Raw genomic sequence first — 17224 nt, forward strand, 5'->3', positions numbered from 1 at the left:
AAATGCACTTGAAAAGTTAACTCTGAACCCCAGTCAAGGGAGAATGTGCAGTGGTACCTCCTGACTTTATGAGAAAGGACAGCTTATAAACTGGGAATGACTGAAAATAAAAAGGGATTTAATTCTCCCTTTAAATGAACCTGTTACTTAAAAAAAAATAAAAATCTATCATAAAAATTGAGCAATCTTTCAGAGAAAGAAGCATCTCACAGCTGTAATGATTTTTCTACCTGCTGCCAGAAGCTGCAATGGCAGTTAGAAAACACTCAATGTGCAATATTGGCTTATTATCAAAGTATTTTCTGGAAACCACAATGACAGTTTGCTCCAAAAACAGTCACCACAATAAGTAAAGAGCAAGTCTTAAAAGCACCCTGCAGAGCAGTATTAGGACCTGAGGGTACTGTAGGATTATGAATATCTCCATAGGATTCTTTAAGGCTATGGAGATTTGTTCTAATTGCCTACAGTTCATCCACACAGTTCTGCACAGAGCAGTGTTTTAAGTTACCTACTTAGTGAGGCACTAATGTCCTAATATAGATTTTCCGTTAATTCTAACACCATCAATTAGGAATCACCTGCTGGCTGCAGGCAGTGTGGTGGTCAGCACAGCACGCTCTTGTTTAGAGCTGTGCAGTGCTGAATGCTCACAGAACAGCTATTCTCTTTGAAAATTTGTAGGATCATGGAACTGTTCAGTTTAGAAAATACCTTTAAGATCATTGAGTCAAAACAGTTAACCCAGAACTATCAAGTCTACCAGTAACCCACGTCCCCATGCGCCACGTCTACACCAAGATACTTTTAAATACCTCCAGGAAAGGTGACTCAACCAAGTCCCTGGGCAGCCTATTCCAGTGTTTGACAACCCTTTTGGTGAAGAAATTATTCCTAATCTCCAATCTAAGCCTCCCCTGGTGCAACTTGAGGCCATTTCCTCTTGCGCTATCACTTGTTACTTGGGAGAAGTAAAAAGAGCCATCCTTCAGCACATCCACACTCTTGCCCAACTTGGTGTCATCCACAAACTGACTGAGGGTGCCCCTGATCCCCTTCAAGATCAAGGGGGCTTCAGATCATCAGTAAAGATATGAAACAGTACCAAGCCCTAGGGAACACCACTGGCGTCCAGCCCCAACTGGATGTAACTTCATTCACCCATGTGGAAGCACTTGCCTGAACAAAAGCATTCTATTTGCTGTGGAATACACTTGAGATGCAGGGCCAAGGCACTCCAGGCACTCTCTGCATGAAGCAAAGAGACCAAAACTCTCCAGACAGGGATGTTGCAATCCCTCCCTGGACATGCAGCTGTAGATGCCTCGTGCTGTGCAACAGCATCAAGCTCAGTCACTGAGCCTGGTCCAAAGCCCAGGACAGAAGGGCTTGGCCTCTTGGGTTTAAAGGCCACTGTCAGTGGCCCTGCCTGGGCACAGACCTGCTGACACCTCACAGGTGCTGCAGGACTGACACCACAGCACAGCCTTGGGCTGATATGCACTGATGGCAACAGCTTTTGCTGCACATTTTCCAGCAGTGCCCTGCTATTACCTGTGCTCAACAACAGGCTCATGTGATATATTCTTTTTCCAGAGCTAGAGATCACATTGATTTGGCAGCTTGTAGCTTTTTACCCAGCTTATGGGTTAGAGTTTAAGCATGTCCTAATGCACAAACGCTTTATTTTTAAGTCTCAAAACATCCTGGTTACCTGACTTGTCACAGTGTCTTTAATGCACAGAAGAGCTGAACTATACTAGATTAGGTCTGGGAGCAGTTAAAAATGATAAGTATCTGAGGAGACCAAGAGTATTTTGTTAGAGCCACTTACTACCAGCTGACGCACTTCTGCCAAATAAAGCACATTGTTCATTGGATTTACCCTGTTGTGCACAGCCATTATTACTGTGGTGAGTCTACTAAATCTCTGTATTTTGTGCTTTCTGTCGCTAGAGGTGGGAAACATTTCTGTAATGAAACCAGGGAAAATTTGTTTCATTGCCAGGCTGGAACCCCAGCCAACTTTGTAGAGGTTCACAACCCTTTCAAACGAGTAGGCAGAAATTCCAGTAAGCCAAGCTGTGATTTTTGAAGGATCTGAGATCCTGAGTAGACTACACTCCATGGCAATGGATAAGCTTTGCTTTGTTAAAAAAAAATCTTTGAGATTACCCCACTGTCTCCCCATCCTGCATCAGGCTACTGCTCCATCTCCAGTGGTGCCATACACTGGATGGCGTTCGGTCTTTTTTTCTGTGGGGTGTGAATTCCCATCTGACACAAATTTGCAGGGGATTAAGAGAAAACTGTAGAGTGAATAGCCCTGGGGAAGGCAGAGCACAAGCTGCCAATGGCAGCACCAGGCCTGTGACAAACCTTGGAGCCACTGGGAACTCCCAGAGATAGATGGCAGCTATGAGCCAGCTGGAGAGAGATTTTCTTCTGAGACTCCACACAGAGGGGACACAAGACCTGAGTGTGGACTGTGGTCTTTGTGTGTTGGGTCACAGGTGTCACAATAATGCTGTTATAACAAGGCCTTGTCACTCAGTCACTCTCACATGTCAAGTGCTTCCTGCTCTGAATAAAAGACAGAGATGTGCACTTTCAGAGCTTTCCTTCCTTATCTCCAAAGTTAGTGGGAAGAGACTGATCAGCTGGGTGTTATGTTAGAAGTGATGCTGACCTGAAGGCTGGGTTTCTGCTGCCTACTTTGTGGCCAGACAAGAATTTTCTCCTCCAGTCAAAACCCACTTAGTCTCAATCCTGGACACCTAATAGCTCCTTTAAATAGCGAGGGAGATGTCATCACCCGCAGAGCACACACTTCATAGGGGTCTATTATAGGACAGGAATAAAAGGATAACTTCTGCTCCATGAAATGTTTATGTACAAGCCCCTTCTTAAGGAACAAAAGAGATGTTATGCTCCAGTGGTCTATTTGATCACTAAAACTTTACGTTAACATTTATGTATTTTTATTACAATACAAGGTTTCACTGACATTTAAATGCCTGGAAAAACTGGCAGATAATGAATAATTTAATTTAGTAGTTGCTTTTCCAGTGTTACAATATCTTTTCAATTTTTATTTAAAGTGATTCCTTATTTCATCACTTATTTTCTGTTTATAATCTATACTTAAATAGCTCTATACATACATACTCAAAATAACTTTGAGTATTTGGGGTGTGTATATATACCTATCTATACCCCAAAATATTTTGAATTATTAGACAATATTTCACTTCAAGAAAAATGTTGGAATTATTGGTTTTGCACTGAGGAGAACAAAGTCTGTCTGAAAATTCCAGTTGTGTGCTAAACTTCAACCCATCCTACAGCTTTGTTTCCTTGGCATGTCTAATAGTAATTTCTTCTTCTGAACCACCAGAAAAGAGACCATTAACAATAATAATTTTCAACTAGAATTTAACCTACTCAAATAAAGATGAAAAAAACCCCTTTGTTTTACCTGTATCTAGCTGTGACCAGGACAAAGGAGAAGGAGAAATGTCAGCTGGCAACGGCCATTGCAAGATAAAGGCAAGGATGCAGCAGCAATGCACCTCCACTGCACAGCAGATCATGACTGCATTACCCTGACTTCATATCTGAGGTGAGGGTGTTTTAACATTAATATGAAGCCACTGATAATTGGCTAAGTGCCCTCGCATTTTTACCACTATTATACCTTCAGTTTTATTAAACAGCACTTACCATATATCAATGAAATATTCATTGGTCTTTCATTGCTGAACGAATCATTGAAAAATCATTGCAATGAAGGTTAACTTTACTTTGGCTTCCTAAGTGACATGGTTCTTGCTAGCTAATTAACTGATATTTTTATGGCCTTCATTTGGCTTGAGAAGCAAACTGCCAAAGAATTCAGCACTGACCCACAGTGTCTGATTTTAGACTTAAGGAGGCTCTGCACAGAGGAAGATGTGATTCAGCTCTTCCTTCCCACCCACACTGGGTGGCTCACATGGGGATCTGACTTAGTCCAGTGGGAGCCCCTCACCCCTACAAGCCCAAGGCAGCTGTATGATCAATTTTGTAGCCCAGAACAGTTTCTACCTGATACATACTTGAAATATACCTGTAGCTCCCAAAACACTCATCCCACGACCTTTTCTTTGCCTTTAGAGGCACAAAACCACTTCCCCTCCTCTTGGAACCACTTGTTCCCAGACAAAAGTACTCAGCAGTAAAATACTCACTTTCCATTGCCGCCCCAAGGTGAGGGGGCCTGTGAGGCTTTTGAAGAGTTCTGTAAGTACAAAACCAAAATGTAAATACAGGTGATGTAAGTACATGAATACTGATGATACAAGGCTCAACACTTCCCCTTTTCATTGCAAGAGCTACAGTGCATGGAGCAGAACAGCTCTGCACATCGGTCCCATAATTAAGTGGCTGGTGGATGATTGGTAGGTTCCAACCAGTAGCTTGAAAATCAGTTGATGAAAGAGGGAATAAGTTCCAGTAAAAGCAGATATAGGTCACAAAGAAGTGGTTCAATTACCACTGAAACTTATTCTACAAAGTAAGTTCTTCAGTGTGCAAATGACTGCTTATCTTTAGGGGGACCTTCAATATTTTAATAAGAAACAAAAATAATTTGGCTTGATGCTTTAATGAAATTGATCCCTCCCAAGTTTCTAGGGAAGGTGGCTTGGGATTCAGACAGTAGTATAAATAAAATTTTTAGTAAGGATCTGCTTGAATGCCTTTGTTTTTATATATTTTAGTTGCACAAATTGACTTTCCTTACCTGCTTACTCATTCTGCCTTTCACGTCTGTGTAGCACCTTGTAAAACCCTGTACAAAAAGATTGCCGAGCAACAATAAAGCCCAGGTTTTTCCAGCCTTGCTCAGACTGAGTGGTATCTTAGTTCCCATACAAAGTGGCAGTATCACAGCTGAGGCTATCTATGTGTGCCCTCTGAAAACAATCACTCAGCTCCCTTGCTGAGAAGCACGCACAGTGAAAATTCAATCAAGTTTTACAAGTTCTCTGCAAAGTATTACCCACATTATTACAACACTCATCTGGGTACTGTAATCGCTGCTTTGCATGGGAGGCCCACAGATACAGTGGAGCACAGAGAGTGCCCTTGACTTCTAAACCACAGCTCACAGCCCAGCATTTCTGACCAAAGCAGAAAACATTGTCCAAACCACAGCACTGGCCTGGCCTGGGCATTCCTGCACAGCAGCCACTGCTTGTCACTGAGGATGTGAGCATGACTTGGGGTGTTTCACAGCACAGAGCATGTGGAGTATGTATTTTTGCCAGCCACACATATGTAGGAAAGAAGGAGATCCTAAACTGCCCTGGAATGTCTTCAGAAATGGAGAAGAAGCTTTTATTGTTAATTTCTCATGTCTGGGGATTGTTCCCAACAGTGTCTGAAGACAAATAATAGATCTGTCAAGATTAAGACTAGATCTCAATTGGAAGCAGTTACTTGATAATGAAAATATTTACCAAAAATATTTCATTGACTACTGACATTTTAAAAACCATATGAATCTTCCTCAAATGTTCAGATGAAATATATCACAGGATGTCACTTTTTCTAATCAAAAAAGGTTTGATTTCAATTTTAAAAATTTATCACTTTGGTGGTATTTTACTCCAAGTTGTCTCTAAATTTCAAAAATTCTTTCATGATTAAATGGTTATATTCTGCTTTGAAATGTCAAAAATGTAATTTTGACACTTTTAATTGGAAATTAATCAGAACCAGTTCTGTCTATAAATGGTTTCAATTTGGACAAAGTGGCATTTGTGAAGAAAAATATAAAGAACAATTTGGCCAAAAAATTCCTCCCCAGCTCTGCTGTAAACAGTGGGCTGCTTTTCACAGTTAAAATTGTGTAAAATTTTGAGTAACAACTCTATTCAGTTAATCTGTTTCATTTGTATTACAGATTCTTGCTAGTGAACACAGAGAACATGGTGCAGCAATACAAAACTAACACATAGATAACAGCTCCCATTCTTTTCTTTTCTCCTCCTGTGCCTTTATTACAACCTGAACATATAATCTGTATACACTCAAACACTGCTTCTAGCAAACGAGCTACAGTGCCCATAGTACACACACTGTAACATCAACTGAAACACTTGGCTTCAACTGGATGCTTATGCCCAGCATTCCTGATTTGTCTATTTTATTGCATTTTTATTTTTTTAATCTTATTTTAATTTACATTAAAAGACGTTTTCTTATGCTGGGAGTAGTAAATATGTTCTTCATTTTACCTACTTGCACAGCTAGAGAAAATAAAGTGGCTTTAAGGCAAGAGAATCTCCCCTGCTCCTGCCTCTTTTTTTTTTAAGAAATCATTACTTTCTGCAGAAAAGCTTTATTTGTCTAATAATCCTTTTTTTAAGATACAATCTACATTCATCCTGGATAAAATCTGAAGCGGGTGGAATACATTTCATGAAAATGCTGAGGTTACAAATGTGTGTAGTTCAAATTTAATTTGTTGTGCAAATCCCTGACTGAAAACTCCAAAAGCACAACAGAGGCACTCCTAATGGTACAAGAGAGCCTCCATTTAAGCACAAGATTAGGACTAACATTACTGAAGTGGCACAGAGACACACACAGAGGAGACATTGGTAGCCAGGACTACGGCTACTACCATGACAGTGTTGGAGTCTTACAGCAGAAGGACCATTTTACACCATTTACATGAACATATGAAAACTGCAGTGTTAGAGGTTTTTACTGGTTTGCAGTACCAGTATGTCAAAGCCTGGAACAAATTCACAGAGGCTGAAAACACCAACAAAAAAAGACTGATGGGCTGACAAGCCAGTATAATTACATAATTATAGAATAATAGGTAGTAATAAAGTAAAAGAATTAATGTATGCTTCAAACAGCATTAACCAGTGAAATATAAATATCAAAACCTCAGCAGAGCTGAAGAAAGATTCTATTTCTCTCTTAATCTAGGAACAGCGAGGATTTGTCATTCGTACTCTGGGTAAACAGCATTTGACAAGGTAAAACAAAACATCCCCAAGTCACGACCATCAGATCTCCACTCAGTTTAAGGTAAAGACAAACCTTCAATATGTAGATAAGGCAATTGGAAGTTCCATAGGAATAAAAGGAGAAATCTCTGAAACTGCAATAAGCTTCAGGAAATCTCACTGAATCTAAAATCTAAACTTAACTAATTATAACCTAAATAATTGCTTTATTATGGTTCATTGGGGGTCAGTTCATAATCACTTGCACATTGAAACCTTGAAAGAACCAGAAACTTGCATAAACATTACATGGTGTTGAGAATAATGTTATTTTAGTAGAATTACTGAGCATGGTCCTTTGAATCAAGTGACTAATCCAAAAATCCCCCAAATCACTTCTGTCCCCACTCCCTGGTAGCCATCCTGCCTCCATTTCCCAGGGGAGGGGTTAAATGTGGGACTTTTAAGTCATGCAGTTACACTTGTGAGAGCTCTGAGTGCTGGTATGAATTTCATTTCATATCAATAAATTAAACAGAACAAAGATTACCTTAAAATATTCCATCAGAGATCTGGAGTACTTCATAGCATGGTCCTTCTTTAGTTTAAACATTCTCAAGTAGAGAAGTGATAAGCATCGGTAGCTGTGGTAATTAGGAAAGGATTATGTTAATTCCATTGCTTAATGAAACCTATAAACTAGAAAAAAAAAAAAAAGCTGACCTATTTTTTGCAGTTCTGGTCTAAGGTTACATTTTGAAACATAAGCAAATGCAGAAAGAAAAAAAAAGTGGTCAAAAGCATTAAAATCCCATCTTGATAAGAGTATAAATTAGAAGAATAAATGTTTAGTCAGCTGCTGAAGAAATCCATTAGTTATCCTTTAATAGTTTAATGGAAAACAAGAATAATGATCTTCTGTAAGCTGCTTAAGTAATTCAGTACTTTTAAAGTCCTCCTTAAGATTTTAGCTGCTTCTCTCATGGTCACAAAGGGACTTACCATAAAACTGCTAATTTCTTGTCCCCTTCTGTGGCAGAAGAGCCTGTGAAATTCTTGAGTCTCATTGCATACCTTGTCAGAAAGGTGAGAGATAAGAAATTGAGAGTTAATATGTTTACAAAAATAACAGTAACACCAAAAACCAACAGCCACAGAGATATTCTTCTCCAACTGCAACAGTTAATGGTCACAGTGTTCTGTAATGAAGAGATCAATGTAAAATTAAACAGAAAGCATCACTTAAAATCTGAAGGCCTAAAGTAAATCACCAACTAATTTTTGGCCAACATGGTGAACTATTCTTGGGCATATTAATGATATTATATCCAACCAATTAGGCTGAGTCCTGCAAACATTTGGGATGAGTGTTGAACAGAAGCATAAGATCTTGGCCCTGTGTGTACTGAAGTGTAAAGTATTATATAATAAGGTTTTACATATAATACTTTGGGCTTGAAAAATATCTTGGAGATCCTTCTCATAAATTCTTCTTCAAAGCTTTTAATATATTTTGTACAGAAAATGGTTTTAAATACAGGAAAGGTCACGTTCACAGCTTTTTTATTTCTCGAGTTCATTCATTTATGAGCCTTGTGTACTTGGTCTTCCCTCTCTATTTAATTGCTGCCATCCAGCATTTGGATGATCAAGGATTGAATATTCCTACCTCCTCTGTCTTTGTTTTCCTTTAACTGAGCACACTCCATTCTATGCATTAGTTTCTTGAAAATCAATTCATCGCATAAAATCATTGTTCTGAGCCCTAATGCAATTTCACAGGTACTTGTGTTGGAATAAGTAATAGGGTTCAGCGTTGCGTAAGAAAGTTTTAAGGTATCCAGGCAATCTTGATGAGTTCTCATTTACAAGGAGGTAATGGAGTGCAGGCAGCTGTGCTGCTCTCCCCTGCCTCGCCCCCACCACCCATCCTGAGCCCCAGCCTGCAGCTGCACCACCCCACCTGGAGTGCTTCCTCCATGTCCTGTCCCACCTGCTCTTGGGAACCGTGGTTCTAGTCAGACTGGATGAATGTGATCAAGCACAAAGATCTGTGTCTCTTTGGGATTTTAGCATTACCATTAACTTAAAACACATTTGACAGTCAGATCTCTGATATTCCCCATCTCTTTGATGCTCCACTTGCTTTCACAAATAGGTGTCTGATGCAGATAGTCAGGGCAGACACCACTAATGCAAAAGGGGAAAATTGTGCTTCTGATGAAGGGAGGAGTAAAAGTGAGAAAAATCTCCTTCTATTTGTTATCTCACAGTAAAAATCTATGTTAATATTAGCAGCTACACTGAGAAAGCGTTGTGTGCACAGTCACGTACTTTGTACATCCAGCACCCACTGTAGCCCACAAGAACTGGTTTTTTGTCCATGGAGTTTTACTGAGCCTGTACCCGCCTGCTGCTCACCTGGGCAATCACCTTTTGTCCAGGTCTGGCCACTGACAGCAATTAAATGGACAAATCAGTCTCACTGGCTGCTACAAGATGCTTCATGCAACAATTGGTGAATTAAACTCTACCTTTGGTGGTAGGTGATGGAATTAATCTCACCTGACTTAAGCTATTTATATATTGGAGATCTACTATAACAAATTCTCCAGATTCTTCTACAGCCAAAAGCAGTTCCAGAAGGAGTTCAGCTGCTGCTTCCATGCAAGGTCTATTTGTCCCAGAGCCTGCAGCAGGACTGTGCCAGGAGCAGCAAGGCAGCAGGGCTGTTGATGCTCAGGACTGCCAGTCACTCCAGGACACAGCCGTGCCCTCACCTGACTCCTGCAGGTCCTGCCCTTTTGTGAGCCACTCCTGGAGCTGCCATTCCCTGATTGAAGTGGTTCACGTGTTGTGGCTCCTGGGTAAACAAGCTTTTTGGTCTGTGCACTCAGAACAGACAGACTGCTGGACTGAGCAGCAACAGTTTCAACTGGGCTGTGTGATTTTCTTAAAAAATCAAAAACAAACTCAGGCTCCTGTGAAGAAGCGCTCCCCTCTTTAAAGAATATTTCTTTAAATACAATTTATTCTGCCATGCAGCTGCAGCTGTGTAGTTCAGAACATGCTGTCAGGCTACAGGATGATTTGGGCACAGCAGAGCAGAGGCAGGTGGCTCCTTTTCGAAGTCCTCTGCTCTCCAGGGTTTAACATGGATCAAGTGTTGAGTGAACATAATTTTTTTCTTGAGTGATTTCTTTAGATATTCTTCTTCTCTTTATGAAGTGTAGAATGTAAAAACCATGTTTTTAAATATTTAACAGGCATATTATTTACCTGAGAGTAAGAGCTTAAGATTTGATACATTTTATTATGCAAATACCTCTATATTCAAAATGTAAAACATGCATTATCTTGGCAGTCCCTAATAGCTAATCTGGCATGTTATAAAAACCACCGTTGACATATAAAAAACCAAATATTTAGAGCCTGATTTGCCTCTTCTTCTTTCTCTTGTGCAAACTGCCAGTAATTACACTGACATTAACAAGGATATTCCCAGCATACACTGGGGAAAGCAAAGGTGCATCACAGTGAAGAGGAAAAATCCTGTTCTACTTACAGGTAAATCTAATCCTGCTTGATTTCACTTTGATAATTTGCTCAAGTAAAGCAAACTTAGTTACTCAGGAGACTATTATTTCTACGGAGCCAACACTGAAACAGCTATAAGGAACAGTAGCAGATTTTAGAATAATAACTCAGACATTTTATTAGTATGTAAAGGCTCTCTCATCCATATTCTAGCCTACAAATCTACTGTATTAAACTGTATTAAAATTAATTCAGCTGGTTCACATCCCTTTAACATTAAAAATACATTGTTTTCAAGACAATATATGCAGAAGCTTCCTCTCTGGCTATGATCGTATGTCCCAAGTTTCAGCTTTTCTCCTTTTTAACAGCCAAGTTATAAACCTCTAAAACCAGGGTTTGTAATAGAAATCCTGATAGACTCCCTTTAATGTTTTGAATTATAAAACTACACCTTTTAAAAGACAAGTGTCATTGCCAAACAGTGAAATTACTATACTTTACTTCCACCCACTACATTTCAATTTTAATTTTATGAATATTGCAAATTATAACACTCACATTATAACCTCTAAAGGGGATAATTTATAAAAGCAGTGTCCATCAATTATAAATTTTCCATGACATTAATAAAATGGCAAGAACTAATTATGATGACTTCTGAGATGAAGATGCCTTGGACAAATCATTAATACGTTGAAATGGTATTTTTTAAAACATAGCAGGTTCTAATTATGACTGAAATGAGATGATGAAAACGATCACAGAAAGGACATTAACCTGATGAGTTCCACAGTCTCTGAGTACATGGTGTATGGAGATTTAGCTTCTAATGGATCTCGCTCCATAGCGTTCCCGCACTCGATGAAGGAGAGGGCAGCATCAGCATAATTCACTGCTTTACCGAACTTCTCCAGCTGAAATGGGAATGACACTGTCAAGAAAATCCTTCAGCTTTGATTTCTAGGTAGGCAGATTATTCTACAAAGCAACACCAGCATTAGGATGAAAGCAAAGCGACACCGGTAGTTAAGAATGAATTCATACAGTAATTAAGGCAGGGACTATGTTTTCACCAAATCTCTTCAGAGTAGCATGTGACTGGATGCTCCACAGAGGAAAGTCAGTGTATATCCACTGACAACAGGCATTTACACAGGCAAGAAAGAGCACCAAGCATGTTTGTGCACATCCATATTGCTCCTGACAGATGAACTAAGTTTGAATGTCACTATGCAAGGGTTAAGTAACAACCCCATGCCATTTGACTGATGTCATATTCTGTGTTAACTGTTGGTAAAAAAAAAAATCTCATCACTTACATGATGAGTGAAAGAGCAGGGAAAAAAAAAAGGGAGACAATATAGCACTGCTTAATATTTCATTTAACTAGGATTTTATTGCAAAAGGTTTTAGCCCTCGTAATGGTTGTGATTAAACTGACTTAGACATACTGATTTCTTTTTTTATGTGTAATGAATATTATATATGACATTTTTATAGTACGTACTTTATAATAGTATTTAACATTTTCAGTTTTTGATAGCTGAATGTAAGAATTCTACTAATGTGGCATTTGCTATAGGAGATCCAATATAGTTTAAATAATTTTAAAATGTCTTTCTATGTCTCTATCAAAATATTTTTGATGCATCTGCATATGTTTCCATTCACGAAACAGAAGACTATTCTAGCAACATATTAAGCATAGAATTTATTATTAGTCCAAGATAACTGTATACTTATCTTTGTGGCTCCTTCTAAGCCATAACTAGTTCTCTCTGCACACACCTTTAATTTCAAGTTCTGCTCTTGTGCATTGATTATGTACAAAGCCTTTGTATAATTGACAGGTATTAAGAGAAGGATCAGAAAAGGGGAAATGTTTCTGACTGCTCTCTCTGTTCCAGTGGCTGCTTCTCAGCATATTCTTTAAATTCCTTTTTTCACTTTGAAAGAATTTCCATTCATTTTGGAAGACAAAAAGTCTTCCAAAGATCACTTTTTGTGGTATGGAAAAAAGAATCTGGCTGCAAGCAGATTTAGTACAGACACAGAGCTTGAGCCAGCAATGGGATCCGATTCTCTGGAGTAGGTGGAATTATTCCAGCTCGTCACGTCTCAGACAGGGACACAGTGAGGTCTCCAAGATCTCTTCCATATGGTACAGCCAGTTGCCACTGCAGCAGCCCACCCAAATTAGCTGATCCCTTAGTGCAGCTCCAGACAAGGAGAGGTTTCCATGGGGTCGCTCCCGTAAGACATGAAATGTCCTGCCCTTCACCAGAAATCTATTTTCTCTACAAGCTCAGGAACAGCGCTGCCACAAATCCCATTAACATTTGCTGACACATTTTGAGGTCACATGCATTATCTTTCTAGCCACTGCAACACATCTTTCAATGTTGCCTGTGCTCTGTCATGTCAGCACCAAGTAACTAGCAGCAATTGTTTCCATAGGACAAGTAACACTACAGGATTGCACACCAAATGTGTTACATGGAGATAATTTGTGTGCAGCTGCACTGGGTGGGAAAAAAAGGAAAGACTTGAGATCTAAATAGCAGAAGGAAGAAGCAGATACTTTGTTCATGATATTTATGCCTGCCAACAAGTTGATCGCAGCGGATGGCCTCACATTGGGGCACTCGGGGTGTCCAATGGCGGGTGACAGGCAGGGCCTGCCCACAGGCAGCAGTGGGATGTGCTGTGCCTGCTCCTCTTAGTGCTGCTTGAGAAACACCCCTGATCCTGCAGGCACAGCCAAAGGTGAGAGCAGGGGAGATGGGACAACACCTTGTGAGCGTGTCTGGCTGCAGAGGGAGGGGAATTGACAGAGCGTGTTGAGATCATCGGGAGCCTGAGCCTGTAAATATTTGCTAGTGTGGAGCAGGTATCCCTGTGCCAGCACCATGTGTGTTTTGTTTAAATGTCACCCAGCTGTGGGAGGTGTTGTGAGCCTGCAGATGCCAGGCTGTGGCTGGATGTGCTCTGCCGAGCCGGCTGGAAGCCATCAGGCCACCTCCTGTAAATGGGCACATTGGGAGGGATGACTGTCACCTTGCTGACAGTCAGAACAGGTGCCAAAACCCTGAACCCCCCACACACAGAAAGCACACATGGAAACACTGTGCCTCGAGCCAAAAGAGAGCCTGGAGAGCTGAAGCAGACAGCTTGAAATGTCAGCTCTCCTTCAGCTCACCGATGGCAGAGGAGAGACACTTTTTTGTTTGGCTAGTTTGCTTTTTAAAAACACAGCATGTGATTGTCTTGGGGTGGATTTTTTTTGGACAAACACAGATTTATAAGCACAAAATCTCTAATGTGGAATGACAGAATATACCTGCAAAATAATAAAGTTTGGAGGTGAATAATCACCCAGCTCTTTGAGGGGCAAAGTGAACGGCCACACTCCATTTTAGACATTTTAGTTAAATTAAGTAGAGGAGTCAAGTTCCACTAAGCCTGCCTAAATGAGCCACTGTTCTGCACCCTATGTAACATAGAGGAGCAAAGTCCCTACCTACAAAGCAAATGTTTATTAAGGACACTTCAGAACTGGCAACAGTTTGCGTAGAACAAACCACGGTAGAATATAATCTGTCAGATTATGTAGTTTCATAAAAATAAAAACACTTGGCAAAATTAGACCAACCTAACTGGAATTTCATCTGGGGTAAAGCCAGTGAAAAAGCTTTCCCAGCATTGAAATACCTCACTGCCAGATTTTTTGGGAATAAGTGTTTTGAGACTTTATCGGCCTAAAACCATGCAATAAAAATGAATACACTACATAAAAATGAATTGTTTCAGATTTTAAACAATTGGATTGGACCTATCAAACAGTTTCACCACATGATAATGGGGTGTGGGGTGATTTGCCTGTCTTTCTGCTATGGAATATTTCAACACTTCTGTTTCAGGCTCAAAGTGAATAGGAAAAACCAATTTCAAATACACATCAACTTTAATAAAACCATCTTACATACTTCATAAACAGCATGATTGTTGCTCCCCCTTGGAAGAAACACCAGCTATTGTAAGCAGTTCTTTTTTTGGGAACGAAAACTTTAAAGTTAGGAATGGTGTTCAGGCTTTAACTTGTGCACAGTGTGTTTATGGAGCACAAACTGCAGCACATTTTAGTCAATAGCAGGGTTCCTCTTGGTTTGAGAGGCTTTAGATCGTGTGCAGAATGCCCATTTTTTAACACAGAGTTCCACAGTGGAAAGAAACAAAAAAACCCCAAAACCTGTGACAACCTACCAATGCATCTGCTTTATGCTTCAGCTTCTTAGCCTCTTGCATGTAATAATCTGCATTGTGAAGCCTAAAGAGACATAACCAATTAATTCAAGTCTTTGCTTTCATACAGTTGGACAAAAACTGTTTGAAAAAATTGCTGACTGCCTGAAAGAACAATTTTGACACATATGCCCCCTTATCTCTTTAAATCTTAGCCTGATATCAATCTGAAGCTGCTGTATGCAGAGATATGATGGCTGACCAGAATGTAAAATAAGTAGCTATAGAAACTGGCCACCCAAAGGACCCATTAATGTGTGCTGAACAGAGGAAAAGGAAAAATATTTTAAACTAATTAAGTATAAGAAGTTTCCATTAGAGGAGCTAAATAAAAAAATGAAGAAGAATTACCGTGAACCAACATTCATGATCTGAAAACATTTATCAACAGAATCTTCATTAATCAGCGACAACAGTTCATTTGCCAAGATTAAAACTGTGTGTGCCTTTGTGCAGCACTATCCACACAGGTGCCCAATGCCAGCACTGTAATCAAAGCTCTTCTCTTTCACTGGGACCTCTGCTTGCACGAAAATCCCAATCACAGAGCACAAAGTCAATAAAACTTACACATCATCAAATGTTATTTTGGGTCTTCTGGGCTCAGAATTCCCATTGGAAAGCGTTGGCATTGCAGACCAGATGTCTGGTTCTAGATGGCTGGTGTCAAGAAGAGTGTTGGCTGTGGGTGTATTGTGAGATTCTTCCTCCTAGGAAACACAGGACTGTTACTCACAGTTCAACCAAACACCTTCCAACAATGTAAGTGCTCACCCTCCCTGCCAAAAACCCTTCCCAACAAGCACAAAGCAGCCCTCATCTATACCCATCTACATTCATGTCACCTCACCAAACCACCCTTCCCTTCTTTGTAATAGGAGGCTAAGAGATGAATTAGGGAGTGTGACTCCACTTCTGAGCTCTCACCTGAACTCAGTAACTTACAGCTTTAGGTGTAAATTTTAGGTGGATACCATGGTGTTACTGACTATAGATACTGGTTAAAGCAAGGGTGGGGAGATCTAATGTGCCAGGGCTAGATGTAAACTCAACTTCCTTCAAGGTGTATCACACTAATGTAACCTTTTTTTTCTACATTATTAGGAACTAACTGTTAATGTGACTGAAGAGTCTGGATTTCAGCAGGGAGCAATTTCCTTACTCTTGCTACAGAGAGAATGAAAAGCACAAGTCAGGAGTTGTGACTTTGCAACGATTAAAACCAGAAACATAACAGAAGATTTTAAATTGGGCACTTGCAACTTGCAAGCTTGGTCCCCAACCAGATAAACTAAATTACAGATGAACCAATGAACTAGGGAAAGAAGTCTAACATATTTTAGGGGAAAAATATTTCATGTATCAAGATAATAGATTAACCAAGGATAAATCTGACTAGAGATGCTGGGATGAGAGGAAGAGGCCCTGCTGTTTACATAGCACTGTTTATTTGCTGACATATGCAGTTCATTTTGGCATTGATTTCAGTTGAAGGCGTGTGTATTACTGGCGCAGCTTGAAGTGACACAATGATATCAGAAAGCAACAGGGATGAATGAATAAGGTGAAGTGATTTGTCACCTACAATCCAATGCAACTTGTGAGTTTTACTATTACAGTGCAGGGTAACAACCTCTCTCAAAGTGGTGAACTGTGAATAATGGGGCTATGCATGGCCTTTTCTGTGGCAGAATTTTCTACTTGTCTTTTAATTTTGACAGTGATACTGAGATACAGTTTGATACTATAAAAGTAAGGATGTGTTTGAAACTCCAGAGGAAGGACTATTTTCTAAAATGAGCCAAAACCCTGGAGTTTCCTTGTTTAACCTAAAAAGAAGATAACAAACTAATGTGAAATTTTATGTTTTTTCAGTGAATTTGCTATGCAGTTTTGGCTATTTTTGTGTATTTTCAGCAAAAAACCCCACCTGAATCTGGTGAAAAGCAAGCAACAAAGAACTGTCTCTGTGAGAACTATTGATGGGGAGAGGGCCCTAACAGAGTGATATTTTTCTGGGGGGGAAAATAATCCCTATTTACACAGTGTCTAAAAGCTTACACCTAATTAATGAAGCTTAGATGTAAATAAACCTGACGGTTGTGAGCCTGCAAACCTAAGAGATGTTATTAACATGCTGAGTGTACTATGGACAGGTAGTGTTTTGTTATATTATTGTCTGTTTAGTTTAGGTCATAATATCCAGTATGACTACAGCTAGTTGGTGGCTGCAAAGGCTCTTCTCTGAGGCTCAGGGTCCAAGTGCTTTAGGGAATGATAGACAACACCAAGTAGATGCCTAATGCTGATCTAAAAATGGAGCTTGCAAGAGCTGTTTATGCCTGGCTCTGCAAAGATCCACTCCTCTTGAGTGG

General features: G+C 39.9%; 1 protein-coding gene across 7 annotated transcripts in view; it reads right to left on the reverse strand.

The window, feature by feature from the left end:
- The window catches only part of AFF2 (AF4/FMR2 family member 2), a 336131-nt gene that overhangs the window by 13982 nt on the left and 304925 nt on the right, over window positions 1-17224 (reverse strand). For 6 of the 7 annotated variants that reach the window (XM_039571747.1, XM_039571748.1, XM_039571744.1 and 3 more), the window contains exons 14-20: window positions 15420-15559; window positions 14811-14874; window positions 11325-11461; window positions 8010-8081; window positions 7558-7651; window positions 4784-4831; window positions 4230-4279 (exon numbers count right to left, since the gene is read on the reverse strand). In XM_039571747.1, coding sequence (XP_039427681.1) covers window positions 4230-4279; window positions 4784-4831; window positions 7558-7651; window positions 8010-8081; window positions 11325-11461; window positions 14811-14874; window positions 15420-15559 — 605 coding nt within the window. The remainder of the gene's footprint in view (window positions 1-4229; window positions 4280-4783; window positions 4832-7557; window positions 7652-8009; window positions 8082-11324; window positions 11462-14810; window positions 14875-15419; window positions 15560-17224) is intronic. The other variant, XM_039571745.1, reaches the window with a different exon arrangement.

The sequence above is a fragment of the Corvus cornix genome, chromosome 4A (assembly GCF_000738735.6).
Source record: "Corvus cornix cornix isolate S_Up_H32 chromosome 4A, ASM73873v5, whole genome shotgun sequence".
Classification (NCBI taxonomy): Eukaryota; Metazoa; Chordata; class Aves; order Passeriformes; family Corvidae; genus Corvus; species Corvus cornix.